Genomic DNA, 25,402 nt, shown 5'->3' on the forward strand with positions numbered 1-25,402 from the left:
AGAGCCACGGTTAAGGTTCGAAACAAGTTACTGTTAGACTGGCAAAAGTTAAGGTTAATGTTGGAAAAAAGGATGCAAAGGTTAGGTTAAAATTAGGTTCGTAAAAGGATGCAAAGGGTAAAGTGTAAGTTGAAAAAAGGAGGCAAAAATTAAGGTTAATGTTGGAAAAAAGGAGACACAATCAGTGCACGTCTCCAGTCGGGAAAAGTAAAGTGAAACTGGCGTTAGCGTTCTTACTGTTTCTTTATTACATTGCAGCTCGTAGTGACGGTTAGGAGAACTAGAATTGGATATATTTTCATGTGGAGCTGTTATTGATTTAAATTATTCTTTTCCTAGACAAAAGCAGACTTGTACCCAATTAATTATCATAAACAAAAATGGTTTTATGTTTTTTTATTTCCTTCATTTGAAAAATAACAGGCTGTATAAGGTTTATTTTGCTTTATGATTTTTTTGGTACAAAGCATTTGAGAAAAGTTTTTTTTGCTTTCTTCTTAAAAAGTAAAAACAAAATATAAAAAATGACATCTGCTCGGACACAGCATTTCCCCTCCCCTTAATGCCCTCACAGATTATCTCACACAATAAATAAGGCTGATTTTCTTTTTATTTTATTCTCATATTGCAGTGCCGTTTCTTTTTTTAAAAAAAGGCATTATGGCTCAACATTGCATGAAAACATTAATAATAACATATAAAAACGGATTACACAATAAAAAGTTCCCAAATCCCCCCATCTTCTTCACAATAGCAAATATTTATACAATTCAAGTAGTCGTTTCCCCCTCCCCCATTGTTATGAAGATATAGTGGCGTAAGCAGAAACAGCTGTGTAACAGAACGACAGGGCTCCAGATGTGGAATGAAAAGTGTTTATAGAGCAAATATTAGGGGGTGTCAGGTTTCCCCCTTTGCATTTCTAACCAGGTCTGTCTCCCCTCCTCATCAGTCACTCGGAGGGCCCCCTCTCGCCTTTTCCTTCAGAAAAGAACTTCCACTTTTAAGGTAATACTGCCATCGAGTATAACTGCATTCTTTAATGTTTGCTGTTTCCATGATCGCAGATGGTGTGTGCATTGCGCCCTGCGTGCCTGGCTAACAAATGACTCGCAGTGCCTAGAAGCACGGACTCTTCCCACAATGACACGTTGTACACGGTGCTGAAATATCAATAGTCTTTCGTAGATGTTCTGTGCGGCTTTGCTGTTGGCAAAGCCATGATGTGAAAGAGACAGTTCTTTAGGAGAATGGGTTCCTCTTCGCTAGGATATTTGCTTCTGAATTAGAGCTGGGATGAAACCTGTGCATTGAGAATTGAAATTATGTCCCCAGATTGTTGGCTGGTGGGAATTCATGAAAGTAGTGGTTGGTGGTAGTTAGTGGTGGTGGTATGTCAAAATATCGAGTTTTCCACAGCGACTTACAAAAGTGTTGAATCTAGAACCTCAGCTACCACTATATCGTAAAGGCTAACCGATAGATAGATAGATAGATAGATAGATAGATAGATAGATAGATAGATAGATAGATAGATAGATAGATAGATAGATAGATAGATAGATAGATAGATAGATAGATAGATAGATAGATAGATAGATAGATAGATAGATAGATAGATAGATAGATTATTCTCAACTGCACACCTATGTACCATAACAAGATATATGTGGAGTTAAGAATAGTAAATGTATACTTAATATATACTTATCTTGATGATCTAGTGAAAGTCCATAGTCTGGAATCAATATTTTTGTATTTCAGTATAGAAAACTCGATAATGTGGCAGAACACCCTTGGACAGAGTTTTTTCAGTGTCATAAGCCCACCTCTATCTCACACATTCACTCTTAGCAGGATACATAGATGGCAAGAAAGGGTAAATTAACCGGTGGGAAGCAATATATAATACTGTTCCCATACATGACGTCTCTTTTAGCTAAACAATAATACCTAAAATGTCACAATTCGACCAATGCCTGTGGATTTGCTGCCTCTGCCATCTCCTCCCGGTGTACATGTATGACACTGGACACTGGGGCTTATGTGGGGTATTGTGGCTGGGTCAACCATCTTGTTTCTGTTCACCCCATTTGCCAACATCTTAGATCCTAGGTGTCCTTAAATGTGTTGGTAAAAGTAATATCCTTTTAATATTCCTTCACTCATGAGAAACTGATGTACTCTAATGGACAAGCTCCCTGAAAGAGAGAAGGAAGTGTTCTAATCTACATCTCAGAGTGGCATGTTATGCTCAGAAAAGAGCCAGGTTGAAGAACTCAACAGCTCCTCAGTGAACCCCAGTTCCCCTTCCCTGAATACTCCTATCTATGTGGCCAGTTCATAATGAATGGACTACAGGATTAACCACTTCTGGATTGTGTGTTCGTTGGAACATTGAGCAACCAAACAGGGTTATATGGGGATATCAGTCAAAATCCAGTAACAGCCTTATGGCTGCTGGAAAGCTTCAGTCTTTGACCTGCCTGGCACAAGCCTTTGTGTTCCCGATTCCTGGAAAGGCCAGATCTTTGCCATACTGGACACCATGATGAATCTGCGGTTGTGGGGTCCAAGTCACGGGCACCCCCAGAATGATTTGGAAAAACAGGTACTGCGTCTCAAAGGAGCAGACAGTAATGGAACACAAGTGACTCAACATTACAAGCTTCTTCGCATGCACTTAATAACTGCATTGTCTTACTTGTGACACTTGAACTTGATTTTCAAGCCCAATATCCAAGTCACCATCAGTATACTGCTCACTACCTCAGAGTGGAGGACATCATAGAAGAGCCTTGTAAGCAGAAGTTCCACTTGCGAAGCCTGTCAGCCCTTAAATGAAACTGAACTGTGAACCCTGGTTCCACAATACTCAACCTGTTGCAGGAAGATGATTATGTTAAAAGCATCTTCCGTCCTCAAACCCACAATCCACAGCTGAGTGTCAGACACTAGAAGATATCATAAAAATAGCACCCCAAGTCCCATTCCTAGAATGCAGAACCTATCCTCACACATCCGCTGACATCATAACATGGCATCTTCAAACCCAGTCCCCCAGTGAGGCGTCTGCCTTCGCTTAACAGGTGCCATCATAAAGCAGTACCTTCTATTTCCTGGCCCATTTCCTTTCCCCTGTGTGCTGACTGCCATTACAGTTCACTCCATTTTTTTCAGCTAGGAGGATTTAACTCTGCATTTCATAAGTTCTCACCTAAATACAACACGTCACAAAGGGAAGGAAGGAAGGTGAACTGTGTGATTTATTTTAAATAAAACTGTTGAAAGGTTCTTAGTTTGTCAGATAGGTAGGTAGGTGAGCAACCAAACCACACAGGTATACTGCTAGTGTATGTACGACACAAATTATTGCTTATCTTTCAAAATGTAGCCAGATTCTTTAAGAAGTAGTCACTACCATTGAGATACAGGGAGTATATGTGTATTTCTGTGGGGTCGGGGGACCTTGCTCCACAACTATCTTGTGAGGCCCGCCACGATTGAAAAAACAACATTTATTCAAACTTTTCCTAAAACGAAAAGTTGGCATTTTCAAGTTAGAAATCATCCCATGCTCCCAGGTCTCTTGATCTTGAGACTGGTCTCCCTCCACAATGCTTTAGCACCATAGCACATTATACAATTCAAACAATCCTTCTTTTGTTGCTACACAAAATTTGTTCCATAAAAATAGTGCTTTTTGCCCAAAAAAAACAAACATCCCTCAAAATAAACACATTCGATGACAAGTGTGCAATGCAGACCGTGAAGCGAGAATGCTTCCGGGTGCTCTCCTTCCCCCTCTCTCTCTCCTCGATCTCCTTTTGCTAATTAAAAGGTGCAAATTTATTTGGATTTCTCTCATTAGGTACAAGAAAATAAAAACTTTTTAAAACCTTTATGGAATTCCTTGAAGTTAAGGAAAAAGGTGCAGATTTTAAAAGAACAACAAAACAATTGCAACGGTTAAAACATGAACCATAAAAACAAAAGCTCCCCTTTTTACATTCCCCATCTACCCACTCACTCATCCCTCCCTCTGGCAAAGCCTCAAGGTGAAGACTGTAATGCAATGCTGGTGACAAAAGCTGTCTGCCTTGCCTCGGCCTTCAGGGTTCCTTTGTGTTTTGGGAGGGGTTAATTGTTGTGTGCACTTGGTCGGCACCACTAAGGCTCCCACGCCGTGCAGTGCTATAATTGCACACTGGTCCCAGGACAGGGAGAACACAGATCCACATGTACAAAATAGTGCAGCTTGAAGAAAAAAAAAGTGTGTGCGGGGAGTACAAGGAGACTGAAAGATCCAACAACACCACCAAAAAGTGAAATGAAAGGACACAATGCCACAGAAATATTGCCGCAAATAAACAGGAAATGTTGAGTTCTTTGTTCCTTACACAAGTTTCTCGGTGGGCTTGTAAAGTCTCCTCTCACTTGTCCGTGAGGATGTAAATGAGGAGCATGGTGTCAGACCCCTCCTTACTCTGTCGCTGTGATAAAAGGAGCAGGAGTGAGCGCAGTCTCCTCTTCTCTTGGTAGTCCCCAGGAGATAAAATAGAAAGGAAGTTAAACGTCCTGTAGTCAGGCAGCTGGTTCATTTCCGCCTGTCCGATGTCTCTGACAGAGCCCGTACGAGCAAGGTATGCTGGGTACGCGTGGCTGTCAGGGGATTGGAAAGCCTGACTTCTTTGGAATTCTCCAGGGCCTCAGCTTGCCACCTGTAGTGCCGGGCACGCAAGATGGCGGGCACGCCCCTCCGCAGGCGCTGCGTTGTCTTTCTCTGCCACACGTCATACTTGGAATACTTGGCATGGGATGGCTTCCGGAAGATGTCCTGTCGAGAGAAGTAAGTGTCAGAGTTGAACTTTTAAATGGAGAGGAGAAGATACAGAACCTGAACTACATGTAGACATAGACGTAGGACTAGTATCTAATAAAGCACTTGCGAGAATAATGTGAGAAAACTAAGCGCCCACTACCGTTCGTTCTCACCAACGTTGCATACACTGATTCTGTCTGAAAATGTCTCGAAATATAAAGGAGCTTAAACCATTCTCCATTTCAAGACCTGATTAAAGTATCTTTGGGGCATCAAGTGTATAGGTGAATGAATGGCACTTTAGTCATACCATCCTTTCTCCATGGTATGTCTGATGCCAAATGCTGGATCATTCTACCCTGAACACAAGAACTGAGAAATTACCGTTTTGCATAACCAATTTTCCAACACTGCCAAAGAAAGGAAGCGAAGTCCTGCAACATGTATGGAGAATTATTGGAGAGCCTGTGAGTGCCACCTTGTTGTATGCACAATGCATCGACATCCTGTTTTTTGCTAAAATCACACTACCTTGTACCAAGAGAATTCTAAAAAGACGTCTGGACAAGTAAGGACTGTTTGTGCGGATAAAAATATACCAGTACACGGTTTGCACTTGGTGAATTTTATATTATCTGACTCTTTTGATTCATGGAGTCAGTACAAGAGAGACAGCCAACATGTGTTTCGCCCCATAAACATGGCTATCCGGCCTGGGTCTTCCTCATGGCGTGAAAAAAGTATTAGTGCAGGACTGGGCGGTCCTGAATTTCAATCTTGTGGTCAAGCTCAAATTTCACGAGCTAGATTCCCAGTTTCGGTCAATCTGTTCAGTCGGCAACAGCTAGTAGCTAATATAAAATTCACCAAGTGCAAACTGTGTATGGGTATATTTTTATCCGCACAAACAACAATCCTTACTTGTCCAGACGTCTTTTCAGAATTCTCTTGCTTATAGGGGGATAGGGGTCTCCCCCTTTGTCATGGACAAGTGCACCCAGTATATTGTGCTCAACTATAACGGTGAGTAAGGGATTGGGACCATTCACCCCTACATATACAAAAAACTTGTACCAAGAGAACACTGATCTGTTCCTTTGGCATTTTTTACTGTGATTGTGGCATAGATTAAACTAAAGTACATTTTTGATAACTAGTAACAGAGCTTGCATCGTTCCTGTGGTCTCAAAGCATTGCGTACAGAATGAAAAACGTATGCCTGGCAAAGAATCCCTACTGCTCTCACTGGCACACTCATCGCTTAACCCCATGCTCCTGTCTCGTGTGGATATTGTGTAATAGTGATCTTCCTTGCCCCTCCAAAGTCAGCTGCATTCTTACAAGCGATTGCAACTATTCCACCTGACACCTGTATGAGTCGGTTGTTGGGTTGCCTTCAGTAACATACCTTGCTTAGTGGTGGCAGGGATGTGAATGACGTAGAAGAGATATCGCGCTCGTTCTTGGCAGGCTTGGCACAGTAGGTTTCCAAAAGTGCAAGGTCGCAACTACGAAAGCAACACTCCTCCACGATACCACGGCTGAACCTGCGATGCAGCCTCCCTGTGGGCCGACCTACACGCGTGAAGAAGAAAAAGTAGGAGATGTTTGTGATCAAGAGTGATTGATTATTTTTAGAAATAAAATTATGGCAACACACCCACAATGGACTGCTACTGAAATGCCCTCTGAGACATGAAAACAAACATAAGCTGTGCCTTTGTCTAGAACAAGAGCTCTTACAAAATACCTTGATGAGAGATCTGAACATCAATGGCTAGTCTGCTCACATTTAAATGTTTAGTCAGAAATCTTTAAACGTGTTACTTGTTATACCGAGCACTAACTACATACAGCACAGCTGGTCTGTGAGATGACACTTTAGGTACATAAATGGATGTTCAAAGGCTAAGAAATAAAAAAAAAGAGCAGCAGAATGTGAGTAAGGGGTGGTAAGAATAGTGTGGAAAAAAGGATGAAGGAATTCATATCTTGCCTCTAATAACCTTGTTGACAGAAGCGCCCCTTGCCCCATGCATTTTGTGGCATCATACTCACCTATTGCGGGTAACCGCATTGGCTGCCAAGAACACTTTGCCCACTAGTTAGAGAAAAGCAAGAAGAAGGGAAGACAGTAGTCTTGGTACAACTGGAAAGTAAAGAGAAGGGAGAGCAGAGTGTAAGGAAGGCAGAGCTGGACAAGTGCCAGAAAGCAGGCCGAAAATTGTCACAATCTGACATGCTCGATCTGAGCAGCCCTCTTCCCTTGAATCACACTATTTAGTTCTCATAGGGGCTTGTGCTGACTCAAACATCCAGGCTATCTCGTGGAACAGATTCAACACGAATTTCCTAACAACATTTGCCAAACAGGAACTTGCAGTCAGCAAACTTTGAAGGTTAAAGAAGACGTTTCCTTTCCCTTTCTGCCATGGAGAGGAACGTAGCTAAAGGACAAAATTGATATCACCCATCTTTTGGGGACTTTTTCGAAGGCCAAATGAGGAATGACAATTATGAGAGGTGAACATGGTTGATGGCAAATTTAGATATTTATTTATTGTGACACGGTTGAATGCTGAGAAGACAACAACTCTGTACAAAAGAGGACGAAGATGAATGTCATATCATATTTCAGCTCTTTGAGGGGAGTGGTGGGGGCAAAGGAAACCCTGGTAGGCCTACCTACAGTGGGATGCAGGCGAAGACCAAACGAGAAATCAGGGCAAGGGCACCAAGAGACGGTCAAGAAAGAGTTCTTCCTGCTACTGTCAGGAAAGGATAAGAACTGGGGCCTTAATAGACAAAAGTCTTTTTATATGGGGTGCTTGAGTAAAGGTGGTAATGGTCTGAGTAGAATGGGGTTCAGAAGCTCGGGCTTATCTTTGTTTATCCATTTGCAACCGTTTTTCCCTCAAGGAATGGTTTGCAAGTTTATTGGTAATATTTTAAACAAAACATTGCTATCGGCCCATCAACCTGTTGCCTTTCGAAAGACAGGAGCACACTCTTATTCTCAGCTATCTTCATTCTTCTGTTTGTAATTCATACCTACTTAATTGCGGACAAGTTATTTCCTACTGATTAGGCCAAAATATGACTTTTCAGACAGTGAAGCTGTAACTTGTCATACTACATGGTTATTTTTAGTTTATCCATTACAATCAATTTGGAGCCATGTCAAAAGGGACAATTATATAAGTACCATTATTTGAATTATTTAACCTCCCTCATAAATATCTCTCTAGTGCTGTTATAACATAACCGCAATATGAACTAAATGAGGCCGAATGTGGGAGGTGTAAGCATCAGAATCTGGTGTGCTCAACGGTGCCATATCTGCTTGGATTGGGCGTGTGCTAGTAAGAGAGTTTGTGAGGTGCCATTCTCTGATTGAATGATCTTCTTTTAGTGAATCTGTATCTAGCTCATAGTAACCATAGGCAAACATCTTCTCAGTATAGGTGAACAAAAAGTTAGCACAGTGGATTGAAATCTGCTGCAGAGTGCTGTATCAGGGGCATTTGTGCAGTACACAAATAAAGTAAGCCCAGCCACGTAGTGCTGAATGAAGGCAGGTAAGACAAAGGATGCTATTTCTTTATTTTAAAAGTGGCACCCTCCATGGCGATGTGTGCAAGAAACAATCTATGAGGTGATTCTCGATAATTCGTTTTGCAGTAGATGATAATAGCTTGGTGGACAATTGAAGCCTTTCCCCATTATTTTTTATTAACTTTTGCTACCTGTAGAAACACATAGGTATAAGGATATGTGGATGTGCAAATAGGAGTCAAGGAACTTGCATATGAAGTACTATCTTGACCAATCAAAAAGCTGCCTTATGATGGATGAGTTCAGTGGGCATCCACATGTTGCTTATTTTCCTATCTCCATCTGCCAGAGCCCATTTAAACGACTTTTATCTTGTGCCCGTCAATGTGTGCATTTGTACCCATTCACAAACATGCTTTCCTGCCCAACAGTCAACTCTGAGAAAGTAAACTGCAGAAAATTCCAGGAATCTTGTAGCAAACCAAGTGGAAGGACCAGTCTAAAGAATTCCCCCAGCTCTTCAGTGAGGAATGTGAGAAGGCACAAAGAGCCTTTGTCATGCCTGGCGTGCCAGCTCTGCCACTGTCCCTCGCTCACTCCTCCCCAGTAGGGTGTCTTGTCACTCGCTGCCAGTTTTATTCAGAGAGATACAGGAGAAAATGTGCCCCGTCAGCATTAAGGGATGAAAGGAGAGGAGAAGCTAGCTGCATCAGCTGTGCAGAGGGACACAAGACTGTGCTAAGCGCCAAGAAGCCCTTGTACACAGCATCTCCTAGCGCTGTTATTCAGATACCAAGTTAAAGTGGACCTCGTGCTGTCAAATAGTGTAAAACAAAGATGCCTCCAGTTTTCTTGTAAGGGACAAAACACTTGTGAAACTAAAAGAATATGCAATTAGGGTAAACTGCTAAAGTTGTAGCTGTTCCTCCCCAGCTCACAGGGGCATCCGAAAAGGCTGTTGTTAATGGTCTTCTTCAATAGATCTGCCTGGATTCCAAACAAGACCATTCCTGCAGGAATGAGGGTCCCCTCTCTATTAGGAGAACAGGGTCACTTTGTTGCCACGTTGGGTCAATGGTAAGCATAGTGAAATTAAAACATTTATATCAAAACAATGTTTTTGTAAGTGTGTGCTTATGTCTACAAAACCCTTCCTTTCAATTCTATTTTGATGCAGAATCTCAAAGGAAACTTAATACTTGAGTATAACATTGTTTTAGGGTCTGTGACATACCTTGAAAAACATGCTTTGTTCCCACAGGAACACTGACCATGGTTGGCTATACCTAAGAAAGCAGTCAGGAATATTGTAGCCTTTGCTTTGGGTTCCTTGCTTGGGACTGGATTCGATCTTGGCGGACGGGATTCTCAGTCACAAAGGTGACAGATATTCCGTCTGCCGAAATCTAAATTCCATAGGATAAAATGGTATTTATATTTGGGTAGACAGGATATCGGTCACCGCTGTGACAGAGTAACCCGTCCACCAAGTTCTAATTCAGTCAGCTGGAAGGTACTTTGGGTGACTGACTTACATTGACGTCAATTAGGTCTTGCAATGGTTAGCAGCAGCTGTTCCATTTTGGTACCCCTGCTAATACTCTTGCCACCTCTGGCTTCAGGAATCGAAAATAAACAGGGCTCAGAGACCCCAGCTTCTTTTTTGTAGTTTCCACACCTTATTTCTTATAGCCCTTTGGCAGTAAAATGAAGGGAATGGCAATGATTTAAACCTGCAATGTCATGGGGGAGCCTGATAATGTGTGAAGTCACTTTCACTACCCATGGCATTGTTGCAAGTACACATCAATGCTGACTTAAGCAGTGTCGTACAGTGTGCCCATGCCTAATAAGGCTACAGTGTATGCCTAATTACAGAAAGCACTAACGTGAGAGCTGAGGTGTTCAATAACTCTATGCATGGCGAAAACAACGTTGAGATATCTGCAAATGCAAGCGAAAGAAGTCTGGATTTAAAATCATTGGTTTTGTCAAGCCTATACATAAAAAACACTGGTGTCCCAAGTCGACCTCAACTCCTATTAACTTTGTATTTAATTTGTTCCACCTGTTCTTTAGATCACCGAGTCACCCGTTTGAAAAAGAAATGAAAAGAAAATCGAAAATGGAAGAGGAGCAAAGGGGTGCGTTTTGTAATACTAGAGATTGTAGACATCTTTTAGATGTTCTCGAAATGCGCAATTATTGTTGAATTTGAAGTATGTGCCTACGTGGGCTACCACAGTGGCCTCGTCCTCAAACTGTTGCTCTGCGTTCTCCTCTCTGTGGTTGTGATGGAGGGAGCAAGTATATCTCTCTGGTTTACATCGTTTGCAGGTGTGAATGAACAATGGAATCCCAGGACAGGCAAAAGTCTCCCAAAGTTAAAAAATAAAAGCTTGTTATTCACTAGTTCAGCTAAATTGCAGATTACAATTTTAAGCATGCTACAGGCAAAATGGAGAAGTACCCTAAACCTCCACTCATTCTAGTAAAAGGAAATGTAAGCACGCGGTCACCATGGTGATGTTGGTTTGGTAATATGTACATCTTAATTGAAACACTACCGATTGGTCACTTAACCACCAACTGTGACTTAATATTTTGCATTGCTGAACCTTGCTGATGAGGACATGTAGAGTGAACTCATCTATCTATGTATCTATCTATCTATCTATCTATCTATCTATCTATCTATCTGTCTGTCTGTCTGTCTGTCTGTCTGTCTGTCTGTCTGTCTGTCTGTCACTGCCTTTCCCAGTGACAGAATATGCATACTTTAGTGTTGTCATGCGTTGATGCTTTTGCCAAGCCACACAATTTACTGAGTGTCTGTCTTTAGTTATAATACTGCACAGAGCTTTTAGTGCATTAACTCATTTAAGCATAGAGCACAGGATGCAGCAAAACAAACAAATGGTATCAAGGGTAGGGGGCTACTTACTGAAATAGAAGCCTCGGTCCCCACAGACGAATTGCAGTGTGTCCACAAGTTCTCCCCCGCACAAGGTCTCGGTTACAGGCCCTTGTGCGATTACACAGTCCAATGCATACACCATGAAAGAGAATAATAACAGGAGCAGCTGGCATGTCACAGTCATCTTGGGCACCTGAGGAAAACAATAATATATAGTCACAGCCTGTTGATTACGACTCCCACCGCATGTTTATACATTTTGCTTGCCCAAGCCCCATTGCAGCAGTGCTTGACTTGTACTGGTGATTGCAGGTAGTGGGCACATCAGACTTTGACCCAGTTCAAGAGAGAGAAAGACAAAAAAGGGAAAAGGAAGGATTAAGAGACAGGAAGTGTAGGGTGGGGAAAGAAGGAGGTAAATGGTTGAATCAAAACCAAACAGCCATAGTATTTGAAATCCCCAGCATCTGACTGTCTCGGTTGTGAGCTTCTAATTTCTTTACAAACGCTGCGTCCCAAACCTCTAGCAGCATTTTAGCATGTCACCTCTCCCATTAAACCTGGCCGATCTGAGACAGAGTGAACTTAACTGAAATCGCCCATGGATACTGCTGGTTGCCTGGCAACAGTCGATGCTTACGGTTTCGGACAACACATGGGCACAAAACATTCCACTCATCCAGTTTTCAGCTCCAATGTCTCACTTTCTGGCACATGGATTAGACCTGGGACGAAAGCAGTTGGTCTGATTTGTTAGCATATGGGACACTAGTTAAGCAGGGCTCCGACCCCGCTACTCATATTGTTTGCCTATCTCCTGCAGCAAGGTAGGGGCATGATAACACTTTCAGTTCATTTCACCTCTTTTTTTAATTATAACTGGTGCATATCCAAGGTCAGTCCTTGGCACTCTAGTCTAAACCTTACACTCCATTCACCTAATATACAAATGATGGTGTAGGAAAAAAGAATGTAAACCTTAGCAGAAAAGTGGAGTCTCACAAATTTCCTGTCATTCCTATATTGTCTGGTACTACAATCTTCCACCACATAGGAGATGCTTTATCAGTGCTTCCTAATTCTATGTATAACTTTGGATTTCTTACCTCTAATATATTGTTTTAATGATCTTTTATGGGCAGTAGGTCTGTGCCCCGCCCGCACAATAAACAGTGGCGTAACGAAACTTGAGCGGGCCTCACCTGCAAGGTACGTGGAGGGATCCCCTCCGGACTCAATCAGGACTCAAGCTTTCCTGAGCTTGAGGGCCCCCGCATCGCAGGGGCCTATGTTACACCTCAGATGATAGACCAGCCATCTAAGTCTGCTCTTGCAACTTGGGTCAGGGAGAAACTGATCCTTGTTGGTGTGAACTCTGTAGCACAAGGTGAGAGGAACCAGAGATTTAAGGAGACCTTTAGTGACTATTTCCAGAGGCCTGTGATTAAGTGGCTTCTGCAACACCTCCCTCAAAAGGACAACGCCAAGGTGCCACAAAGAATAAATTGTTATACTAATGAAGAGATTTCAGTATAACAGGGGTGCAAAGGCCAAACTCATATTGATGGGTTGTTATGCTAAAGTCTGTACTCGCCTTGCCATTTCCCTATGTCGGTTAGTCCCAATACCGTGGAGCACTGCAGAACCCGGACTGGCACCCTCCCCCTGTATAAGCTTACGAGTCCCAGTGGAAAGGCATTTTTGGGCTTTGTTTTAGAGACATATGAATGCCATGAGAGGCTCAGGCAAGCAATTATGTAACCTTCTCATTTTTATTTGAAGCTATTCTGCCATTCTGTGTACGGCAACCAGACAAATCAATAATATAGGGGGTAAAAGTTGTCACATCTCGATAACACAAACACCCAGTGCCTGTGTCTCCACAAACCCAGATTTGCATCCCCTGAGAAGCGCCGATGGTTGTAATCTCTGTGACCAGGCCATACTGGTAGTTTGTCCTACAGCTATCCAATTGAAAACGTCCTGGCCTGCAGTAATATCAGTTAATCTGTTCAAAATAGTATAACTTGCACAAGTGCATTATCCCTTGCGCTGCAATTCGTTCAGGTAAGAGGATTTCACCACACCTCGCTGGCTCCCAGATGAATTTTATCTAGGTGTCCTGGAGTTCTTTCTTTCATGGTGGAGAAAGTAAAGTTTCTACACAGTGAACAGGGACCAGTCTAGAAACAAATTCTAGCTGCAATTAGGTTTGATTAGATAAACGTGCAAGAGATGAGTGTGCCTTCATTGTTAAATTATCAAATTCTCTTGCCACTCACTGACCCTCTCACTCACACTACTTTCTTCAGTTGATAGTCTCTATTTGCACAGTGAGTTTTGAGAAAGACTGCAATCTGACCTGATATACTGCATCCACCCTAGTTCTACAACTCATTTGGGGGGCATCAGCCAGTAGTTAAATTGCCAGTTTTCCACACCAGCAGGCCCACCGCAGATGAAGGACCAAAGTCCAGCCATAGAACTACTAAGTCCAAAATGACACATGCTTCTCTACAGGCAGTGGCTAGAACTAAACAACGGTCACATAAAAAAAAAAAAACACAAATCACTAAATTGAGAAGCATTCCCACAGTACAATCTCTAAACACTGCTCAAAACAGGTCATGGGCCTTCACCTGGTGACAGTACCATCAAATCTGAAGTTGACTTTGCACAAGTATAAAGTCACTTATATCACGAATAAAAAGATAAAATGAAGGAAAACAAGCAGTCATATCGAATCCATGTGAGCAGGAGCAATTTTAGCTGCTGAATGATGATACCAGTGTGTGCAAAATAGTGAGGGTAGTCCAACAGTGTGCGACTTCTAATTTGATTGCTAACAGCCAGTATAAAGTAAAAGCCAACCAACCCTAATTCTGCCTAGCAGCCCATAGTGCCAGTGCATTCGTATAAGTTTGACAAAGGCCTATGCAGTGGGCAAAATGACGCATAAAGTGCAACAGTGCTAACAGTTGGTCAGACGAGATGTACAGGAGCTTGGGCAAATATCCAACCTGACAGGATAGGGAACCAGCAAACACAGGTTATTCCTAGCTGCCTGCCGTCCTGTGACGAGGTTACTGGGATTCTTGACAGAGCCTTTCTTAGCCATCTGCTTTGACCTATGCCTAGGTCTAAGTGTTCACGTTAGCAAGGGATTTCAAAATGTCCAAGAATTGTACCAATCAAATATTGAGAATTGCATTTCTTGGATCTAAGGATTCAATTAGTGCTGATGTACAAGACCTTTTCCTTAAATGTGTTAAATTCCTCCTTCAACAAACTTCTTCTCTGATGACCTAGAGCAGTGCAAATGCAGATGACGTGCTGCAGGGTTTCATCTGCCTGATGGCATAATCGGCATTCCGGGTCCCTCCTTTTGGCCTTCTACCCTCCACTCTGGTAAAAAAAAAATCTAGAGTAGGAGTGTCACCAAGTTTCAGAGCCAATAATTTCTGCTTGATCTTCAAGGAGTAAGTGGCCTCCAAAAGGGGGAGCTCTTTCTGGACATCATAGGATTTTATCACTAGCCACCCATGGGACTGCTTAGTCACTATATCTTTATCATCCAACCAACTTTGCAACTTGTTCGTTTATTTACTGCTCTTCTAAAAATTTGATCGGATGTATTTAATTTCCATAGGTCACCCAATTCAAGCTTTTCAATGCTTCTTTCAAGTTATTTTTTTACATTCACCATTCCCCCTTTGAAGATTTATTTCAGACCAGACTAAGTTAGCCAATGAGCCCTCAGCAGCTAACAGCAGTTGGTGGCAGCATTTTAACATTGCCTAGTGAGGGATGGCTTCATCAGCAAAAACTCCAGCTTAATTTGGGTAGGCGATGCTGATCTCAATAGCTGAAAATTTCACAAATTTGTCCATGAGATTGGCCTCTGCATCCATCATTATATGAGAGCGCAGGTATCAATTTAGCCTTCGTTACATCGGCCAGTGGCTGGAGATTGAGCCCACGGTTGGATTTTGCTAGCGTTGTAAAGACAGTTCAGCACTCGCGCTTTTGCTTTTATCGCCTCCCTTTGGGGGGCAAACATAGCCCTAGAGTCTATCTTGACACCAAGATGTACATATGTAGAGGTTTCAGTAATTCTATCTCCTTTGAGATGGCATTTACGTTGATTAAAAATACGGCGATTATGCAAGAGAACTTTTGTTTTTTGCTGTTTATTTCCAGCATATTGTCCTCTGCATTTGATCCTAAGCAATCCAGTAATCTCTACAAGCCAATTGTGGTGTTACTAAGCAATAACAGTCATCCGCACACAAGATGTTTTACAATGGCTGGCCTCAGAGGCTTGGGCCTGCGAGACCTGCCCATCTAATGCCCAGGAGAGATCTGCAATATATAGATTACAAAGAAGGAGCGCTAAAACGCAACCTTGCTTTAGTTCGGACAAGTTGACCCTGCACAAGACCGAATGCACAGTCGTTGTCAGCGGCAGCCAAAGGACACCGCTTTCAGACCTCAGTGGCGTGCCACCATCACATTCAGGAGAGCACAAAGCGTTCCTGAATGCGAGTGCCCTCTTTGATTGTTCTTTTGATTTTTATGGGGAAAGTAGAACAGTCTCTTTTTACCACATAGAATCCAAAAAGTAAATTAATGTAATGTAAGCCAGACATTTATTTGAAAGTGAAGATTTATTTCTGAAAAGAATATGAGCATGAAAGCCTATGAGATCCTTAAAAGTATATAAAAGTATTCATATTTGGTACAAACGTTAACGCAGATAAGAAGCCAGGTTTGAGAAGTTATTTCTATAGACCTTACTTGAAAAGAACGCATTTTCATTGCCTTTTACTTAGTGCTGCAGTTTCAGTTTTATTTTGAACATGGTTCTTCAAATAGCCTGTAACATACTGGAGGCAGAAGAGCCTTTTACAAAACTGCAGTTTTCAACATTCTAGTATTTATAATTTAAATTGTCTTATCAAGTTATTTCATGTTCATTTAATGTAACAGATACAGTAACACTGGAAGCCAGGCAATCAGGCCATTTTTTAATCCATTACAGTATATGAGGAGCATAATTCTTGCCAACAGTAGGGCGCTCCTTTCAATGTTCAATCAGGCCCGTATATTACACAACGTTGAATGTTAATTTTAACATTTTGAAATAGCCTTCATTGTAAAGCGTATTTGATTAAGTGACTCAAGTGAAATATTTTCTTCTAAGAGCCCTGCGCAGTTATTAGTGGTAATCTATTTTATCATAGTAGAGAATCACACTAGCTTGAAGAGGTGAGCAGCTAAACCTGGGAAGTGAGCGGCTGATGGAATATACTTAAAACAAATTAAATTAAAATAAGTGGAAAAAACAAGAGTAATAATCCAAAAGGACAGTTTGGTTAGCTATGGATAGTGCTATCAAATCCCCTCCGGTAAGCCAGCGAAACCCTACTGCAAGCTCAAGTAAGACAGAGCTTTTGAGGCACTCTTTTTTACATAATCCTCATTAGTCGCACAAGCTAACTAGAGTGGTTGCTTCAGTCAATTAGGAATTAACAGGGTTGGCCTGAGGGCAAAACATATATTGACAATCTACACAGAAATCACAGCTTGAGTCCCTGGATGGTGATATGCCGGTCAAAATAAATACATTAATATTAAGGGCAGACAGCAGTTGCTAGGCCCAGTCTGTCCATTTTCCAGGTCCTTTTTTTCATCAAGTCTTTGTGCCATAAGAGACAACCTCAACCATAAGATTTTTATGGAATGTGCCAGGAAAATACAGTTATGACACTCATTACTGGTACAGGGCTAACTTGTTCTGATGAGGAGAATGGGCTAAAGTTCCCAAACTACCACCAACCAGGCTTTCAAAATGAGTCCAAACCAGAGAGACTACCTCTGGTTCTTTCTGCAGACGGTGAAAGTGTCTTTTCCGGGCTCACTAGATTGCAGTATTGGCTATGGCCTCTTGTAGCAGACTGACAGGATGAGGGATTGTAGTAACCCGAAGGCTCATAACTAAACAGGCCTTGACCGAAGGAGCTCGGTTCTTGGCAGCAGGAGAACTTGGACCTCAATAGAGGCATAAACATGATACGTAGTATCAGGAATCCGCTGTAGCAGGGTTCAGCCCTACACAGTAGTCCCTACGCCTAAACTGCAGAAAGGTTAAGGCATACACAGCAGGAAGGCTCATGCCTAGATAGCTAACGTCCCAGCAATCCACACTGCAGGCAGTCACATTTGACTAGACATTGGGGGCTTTTACATCAGGTACAGTGTAAATTCATGCATGCAGTGTGTGAGCTTTTTCAGCTAGCACCCATGGTAAACCCTAGAATCTTTTGCTAAGCTGCACTTTACGAATAATAGTTGGCCATTTGAAACTAGCCACCAACAGCAGGAACAGAGTGAGGGGAAAACAAATAAAGCCACAAGAGCGCAAATAGTGAGGTAAAAGCAGATTTTGACTGTACCACATTACACTACTCGGGAGTCTCGGAGCTCAGCATTATTGAAAGAATTGACGTCCGCTGCCGCGTGCCTTGCAGCACCGCAATCCTACTACAGTGGCCTGATTAAGCACCTCAGCCCAGAGACGTATTAACTTTGCGGTGGCCACACCCGGCCTGCTCTTAAAATGAAATCACATTAAACCATGTGTACGACTAGATGCCCGTCCTCTCTCCAGTCCCCGCCCCCCACTGATCCTCCTCTCCCTTACAAATGCCGACACTGCATTGCAGCCCCTGCTGCTTGGCATCTTGCTGTAGGCAGTGCTAACATACTTTGGCAGCGAGGAAGCCCTTAGAAGGCGGCTGGTTATCTTTTCCACTACTTAGCTATCATAAAGATCTGAAAAAATAGATTTGACTTAAATGTATATGTTGCATTTGTGCTATTTAGTGAGGAGACCCTGGAACAAGGCAGTTCTGGCCTATTATGTATACATTTATATATTACGTATATGGTATTTCTATAGCACGATTCTAGTCAAGTGGCAGCAGAGTGCTTTCCATAGTCAACAAGCATAAAGTCAACGTGTAATAGAAGAGGAAGCTGGGCTGCAGACGGTTAATGCATTGAGATGCAGTGTTCCTTAAAGAAGTGAGTCTTCAACACTAGCCTAAGTTGAAGCAGTACTGGTGCAATTCTGATGGCTACCAGGATGTTATTCCAGCTCCTGGGTGCATAGGTTGAGACGGCCTGCTGCCTTGTATTTCATTTCACTCTTCTCACTCTGTAATCTGATAGTACCTGGCTGTGGGTGTACTGAGAACCACCAGAAATGGTGAGCTTGCCTGTAAAATAAGTCATCTGCAGTAGGAGGGCATCGCATTGAGTAGTAAACACTGCTTTATAGTCAGGGAAAGAGTGTGACCCAATATGACCTTAGTTAGCTGTCGAAAAGTATTTGTGCCCCTCTAGGGGTGCACAGGAAACGTTCCTCCAGCAGGCAAACCAGGGCTGTTGTGCCTTCTGGAGTAGACAAGGAGACCAGGCTATTAACAGTAGCAAGTCAGATGTGTAATTTGACAAATTTACATGCAAGGGTGTAGAAGGGACATGGATTTTAGATCGTTTTTCTCTCTATGGATGAACATTCATGGAACTGCCATTCTTCGTTTTGTATTAGAATGCTGTGTGTTCATACTGGAATGCTAACCTGCAGCAAAGAAAACTCTGCTTTTAGTAACTGCAGCGCCTCTTGTGTCACAGCAGAAAACCAACCCTTGCACAGCCTCGGTGGCGGCTTGTTAGATGCCTCTAATCCCTCCCAATTAACCTTTGACTCGCCGGGCTTTGAGATCACACCCCCTACACATTACAGTGGCGCTGCGGATATTGATTGCTTCATGGCAGGTCTTCCCCAAAGCGCCTTAGCCTCGCGCACAGGGGGCTGGCGAACGTCAATTTATCTGCTGGAGCCCACACAGGTCCCACGGAAGAAAGAGAGAGAAGCCCTCTTTATGAGCGCTTCATTATCACGGGTTCGGAGAGATTGCATCTTTTACAAGCTTCTGTCTGCCCTTTGTAGACAACCACACACCTCGTAATTGAGATGTTAGCATTCCTCTGAGACAGAAAGTGCAGCGGAAAAACCCTGCCCGAGCCGTTTCCACAGGCCCTTCAGATGGTTGTTGCAAACTGCAAGCCACTTAGCCTCGTGTAAGCACCATGATCAGTTTAAGGCGGTGCTAAGAAGCGGCGTTTGGGGCCACGTGCACACTTGCGCGCTACGAAAGCGAGAAAGCCACGCCGGCCATCTGCCAATTACGTCTTCGAGGGAAGAATTACTAGAAAGCAATGGTGAAAATTAGACACCAGGAAGCAGATGCGGGAGCGCTGGTCTCTAGCAGTGCTGTACGATGACGGTAAATAATGTAGAGGATATAAGCAGTTCCTGGTACCAGCCCTCATTGGCAGCAAGTGCCATGGACGGCTGCAGGGTCTCAGTCTGCCCTGCCAAGTTTGTTTCCTAATCTTCTTTATCATGGATTGTCCTATAAGCTTCCTGGACCATCAAGCATCTATCCTCATTCTGTCTATAGCTTCCGAGAGTGCATGATCTGTCAAGTCAGTGTGTGGGTCGTTTTTTTTCTTTTAAGATACTGTTTGATGCCGCAAACAGTTCCTGCTCTATGCTTCCCTTTCCCAGGATCCATTCCATAGGGCCAACAGTCCCTTCCCTATGCTACCCTTTCAGAGGTGCTGCTCCATATACTCCAGCTTACTATCTTCTGCCTAATGGGCCACCAAGCCCTTCTCTTTGGGTCTCTTTCCCAGGCTTCGATCCATGGATACCAGGCTACCTCTATTCTTCCCTTTCCCAAACTTCATTCCATGGGGCGAACAGGTCCTTCTCTTTGCCCCCTGTTCCAGATTGCTCAGACTGCTGTAACACAGCTCTCATTGTGTAGAGACACCTCATTATTCTGTGCCAAACCCTGCAGAGGCTCATTCTTGGAGACATGTTATATACAGCTTGTGCTTTCACAGCCTCTCTACGCCAGGACAGATTTCTGGCCTATTTCTCTAATCCTAGATGTGTGGGGGGCCACAAGTGCTGGCCAAGTCCTGTAAACGAGTTCTGAAAACCAGGGACTAGTCCATAAAACAAACCCTGTATGCAGATAACTATTCTGTGCTTTCATTGCCAGCATAAAAAACACAAAGCTACTTGGCTTCAGCTTGTTCTATGACATATAGGAGCTGAACTATCAGTGTCCCTTTAATTACAGTATGGCGGTCTTCTACGGTTTGTTATCACTCTTCGGGCACCAAGGGGCTGTCCCTGTACCCGTCAGCTCCTATGCATTGCTCCACCTCCTTTTAACACACAAAGGCTTCACCAGCACCTCTTAGGAAAAGAGAAACAGAAAGAGAGAGAGTGTGTGCATGGTTTTCCACAGGATGAAGAGATCACCATCTGTACATTTTTTTTAATGATTTTGTCTACTCTAGATCGTATTGCAGCCTTACTCTCAGACACACGACAGATCTCATGTAGCAGCCTATAGGGTCATCTTCTTTAACCCATTTATATAGGGAGACAAGCCACAGTCTTGCGTTCAAACGACTATGCTCCAGGGCATTTGGGACCCCTTACTTTCCACATGCAGTCATTACCATAGTTCTATCTTCCTATTCCTCACTCTTTTGCTGTCTCATTCTCCTTTTCGTGGCTCTTTGAGAAGTCATTACCAAATCTCTGCAATCATTCTAAGACCGAATCTTCAGAGCTCCTCGGATCGAGGGTTACTGGTAGGCTCATTACCTAGGAGAAGTGCCAAAGCTCAGCAGAAGCTCATTTTGTACGTTCCTAAAACAGATGATATTAGGGTGTTCAACAACCCTGTTAACAAGGAGACCAGTATGGAAAAGGTCTCATGAACTTGCCAACATGGGTCATTTCCCATGTGTTCCTGTCTGCAAATCAAAACATTTCTTTAATATATGGGCACCTCCAAAGGAAATGATACCCAACCGGCTTTAGAACAAAGCCTCCAATGGAAGCAGTATAGATTTGAACACGGCAAGAACATGGTAAGGAATCTGGGCCTTTCATTGCAGAGCATCAGCAACACCAAGCTCGCCCATTGCTTTTAGGAGGCCTGCTGGGTACTGCCAAGCATGCTCTCTGGCACTTTGTGCAGGCCTCGGTTTGATGCTAGCCGTAAAATGGGTGTATTTACAGGTCTCCATAGAGCTGCTGCATTTTTGAGAGAATATCTGAGACAAGGAGGATAAAGGATATAGCTCCATGCCCGTTGGATCACAGACCTGAGTTTGATAGAACTTTTCCCCATAAATCAGCTCCAGCAGTTGCCTGGAAACAAGGCCTTGTGAGTTCTCTCAGTTGTAGAACTCCTTACCTGAGGTGCCTCGTGCACAATAACATGCACTGAGGTCACGTTAAGCAGGACAAAAACAACTTTACAATTCCCCAAACTGCATAAGAACAGAGGTGCTCTCTGGATGTTATTTTAGCAGTGGAATGTGTCTGGCTGCTTCTCTTTTGGAAACATTACTTGCTCTTGTGAAGAAAGAAGCTTCAGTGCCACAGAGGAGAGAGGTGGAGGGCATGGGTCCATGACCACAATAACAGGTCTTGAACCAAGAATATTTTCATTAGTTTACAGATTATGGCAATTAGGAAAAAACACTTTAAGTGTGTCTGTCAGGCCAATTGTGACATCACTGTTGTTGAGCTATAATTTGAGAGCTGCAGGGCTGATGTCGATGACTGGCTGTAGCCTGGCCTGGCCCTGCCTCCCGTGTCAGCTTCCAGCTCTTGTGTTTCTGCTCTCATGAGGTGAGTGTCCCGCACAGAGAACCATTTCGCATGGATGTGATCAGGGAGGGGGCGGGGGAAGGAGGGAGGCCGGGGCGACTGAGGCTGACTTCACTGGAGATCTGTGTTTGATCAAAATTGTTTGCTTGGGGAACTTTAGCCTTTGCACAACCTGCCAGAGGGGTTAATGGAATCAACTTGTTACTTGCAAATGTACACAGATTTTATTTTAACTCTTTCTTCTCTGTTTGGAAAGTATCAAGACTGCCGCAAAAAAGGAACAGCGAAGAGGGTCATAGACTTCTTTTGACAAACTCACCACTGTTTCTGTCAGTTATATCCTGCACTACCTATTGGTGCAACAGGCTGTTCAAAAACACAAATCCTCGACTGCTTTGGGAGGGGGCGAGATTTTACCCATCTCACCCATGGCTCTTTCTACTCCAAATACATGAAGCTTACTACCTACTTTCACCCTGCACAGCGTGTATCATTTGACTGTAGTCAATAAGTCCCAGTAGATCAATAGTCATGCTCTTTCCACAAACCTTCATTGTACTGACAGAGAGCAGTCTATATATTCCGTAGTCATCCTTTGACTCTTAGGGAGTTTAATGACAATTCATCGAGCCATTGCTTAAGAAACTTTACTATCTCCAGTCCCCCAGAACCCCTGCTGCATCACTCAGAAGTCTCCATACCCTGTTGCTTGGAAATCCCTCACCCTCCCCTCATCCTCCTGCCCGTCACTTGGAGAGTTTGGGTGTTCCAAGACCCCATAACAGTGACAGAGTGTCAAACACTGCTTTTTTTTTATCCTGACAGGTTCTGTGCCTAAGCTCGAGGGTTTGGGTTTTCCAGATGGACTCTCCCCAACACGTACAGTGGGTCAAACTCTAAAAAATGCTTAGCATCTATTCTTGAGTGTTTCAATCTTCACCTGTTGTGTCATTAGTAGTTTTAAATTCAAAATAAAGAAGAAAAAACAATCTACTCCATATCCTCCTCCGCGTTACCCCCATATGTGTTCTGTACCAGTATGAAGCCACTTCCCTACCTTATTTCTCCAGAGTCTTGGGCTGACCTGCTCCTTGTGGATGGCTTTTATTCTGCTTTCCCCCTCATCTCCCTCTGACCAGCTGCGGCTGCTGTTCCCACATGGGTACCCCATAGTTTCCCCCGTTCAGGGCAATCTCAGTACATCTATGCCCTAGTGTTCCCTCTGTCCCATGCCATGGGAGGGGGTGGGGTGGTCCCTTTAAAATGTAACAACCTCCCTTGCAGCCAGAGTCCCAGGCATATGGACCTCACAATGGATTTGGCTGACTGCTCATTATCATCAAGGATATGAATTTCAGAAATAAATCACACCCTGGACTTTCACAGCCATGATCTTTGGGGTATTAATGTGTTTTAGTTCAATTTTGTGTAAACTAACATTTGTGGCTTAGCTTCATTTTTTTCCTGGTGTAACACATTTGTCAGAGCTTACTCTACAAGACCCCCTGTATCTCAGGCACACCACAAAGATCTGCTTTAGAGTCGCCAATGGTGTGGCCTTTAAACATTTTTGATCATCTATCACTTCAGAAAGAAGGCACCTTGTGTATCTCCCAACTGTGATGTCAGCCAGAGCAGGCTAGCGAGCGCTACCTGCTCACTGCTCCTCTTAAAGAAGAACTTCAAGCGTACAGCAGTGATAGATCAGGGTCTCTTCCTCTAGAGTCTAGACTACCCGTCTACAGCCACATCAACAACAACCTTTCACAAAGTAGTCTCGGATTACGTGAAAAATGTTGGCACAAAGCATGGCCTCATTAAAGGAATACATTAGCCCACTATGTGTGCATTGTTGGGGGATTGGGGAATCTAAGCAAAGGTTAGAGTATGTTTTTGCGGATGGACGCTTTAGAGGACAGGTTTCAGTAGTGGTGTTTTAGGTCAACATTTTACTTGTGGGTGTGTGTACTAAGAGAAAGTAATGTCACATTAGATAACACAGTTGGGTTGTTGTGATTTAGCTTGTGTTTGAACTTTAGTGCTGGGACATACGTATTTGGGCAGAGATTCTTAAGAAAGGGTTGGTTTAACTCTAAATATGTATTTAGCGAGGGGTGTTTTAGTAGGGGCACTATAAGTCATGAGTGGGGCCAATTAGAGTATATGTGTGAGAGACTGTCCAGTGGATATATTTTTTCTTCCAGTACACTGTGTTTGAATAGAGCTGTCTTATATATTTACGGATTGGATACATTACAAATTGTGTTCTGGTAAGGGTGTTTGAGACCAGCATTGGGTTTATTGCTGTATATACTGCTATATGGTGAAATTGTGATATAGTTCTGGAGTGAGAGCCCTTGCATCAGGTGTGTTTACAGTTACAGAAGGCATGAACTTTTTATTGTTCCCATCTAACAGTCAGTAGTGTTTGTCCTGGTCCACATTTCCACTCCGTCTGTACTTGTATTCGCTTTATGGTGGTCATGGTTCAACAGTCAGAAGGGAACGTCCTCACCCTTGAGCAGTTAAGGTTTTTCCTACTTTTTGCTGTGCTCACATACTGCTGCCATCTTTGTCCGGGGTCACATAGCTCTTCACTCTATATAGTAAATAATAGAAAGTATTCCGAACCACAGTGCAGTTTGTGGTTGTATTGAAAGGACCCAGGGCAGAACCTGGATGTATTCTACATCATAGGCATATTGATTGAAATATTCAAAAGACTGCCCCTATGAAATGACTTTTACTTCAGAATTACAAAATACAGAGTGTAAGACCTGTGTATGTTTCAACGTAGTTTATCATCATGGCGAAGGAGGATGTTTATGTAATTTTTCTAGGACTGTTTACTGTTCAGCTTGCCTGGGTAGTGTAGAAAGATGCTGGGGTGTCCAAGGAGAAACTTGTCAATCAAGCGGTCAGCATATCTTGAGTGGAGTGATTGGATGATCTCCAAATACTTGGTTGGGTGTTAACTGATTTGCCCAAGTACTTAAAGAAAAGGACCCTGAATCAAAAAGCACCTTACAACATAAGTATTTAGATCCTACGTAACAAAGTACCTTGGAGCCAGGTAATAAGTAGATTCCCAGATGCCTCTTTTCTCTCCACTATTTCTGTGCATTGTGTACTAACTTAATATCCATTTTTTTCCAAATCTCATTGCTACAGGGCTGCGGCCCAAGTCGGACATAGGTAGTGATCACCCACTTCTGATTATTCCAAGAACACGAATGTTCGTGAATGCTGACATCAACCCCTCATCTCGTAATTGGAGCCTGGCCAAATGCAAACAAACTCTGGTGATAGAATACGAGGAAAATGTTGCAACTGT

The 25,402-nt window shown here is 43.1% G+C and overlaps 1 protein-coding gene across 3 annotated transcripts in view; it reads right to left on the minus strand.

Moving 5' to 3' along the window:
* Positions 1–381: 381 nt before the first annotated feature.
* IGF2 (insulin like growth factor 2) overlaps positions 382–25,402 on the minus strand; it is a 30,155-nt gene continuing 5,134 nt past the window's right edge. For 2 of the 3 annotated variants that reach the window (XM_085644941.1, XM_085644942.1), the window contains exons 2-4: positions 11,322–11,487; positions 6,231–6,397; positions 382–4,837 (exon numbers count right to left, since the gene is read on the minus strand). In XM_085644941.1, the coding sequence (XP_085501067.1) occupies positions 4,598–4,837; positions 6,231–6,397; positions 11,322–11,487 (573 nt within the window). In that variant the 3' untranslated portion in view covers positions 382–4,597. The remainder of the gene's footprint in view (positions 4,838–6,230; positions 6,398–11,321; positions 11,488–25,402) is intronic. The other variant, XM_085644940.1, reaches the window with a different exon arrangement.

Source organism: Triturus cristatus, chromosome 3_1, assembly GCF_964204655.1.
Source record: "Triturus cristatus chromosome 3_1, aTriCri1.1, whole genome shotgun sequence".
In the NCBI taxonomy this organism is placed as follows: Eukaryota; Metazoa; Chordata; class Amphibia; order Caudata; family Salamandridae; genus Triturus; species Triturus cristatus.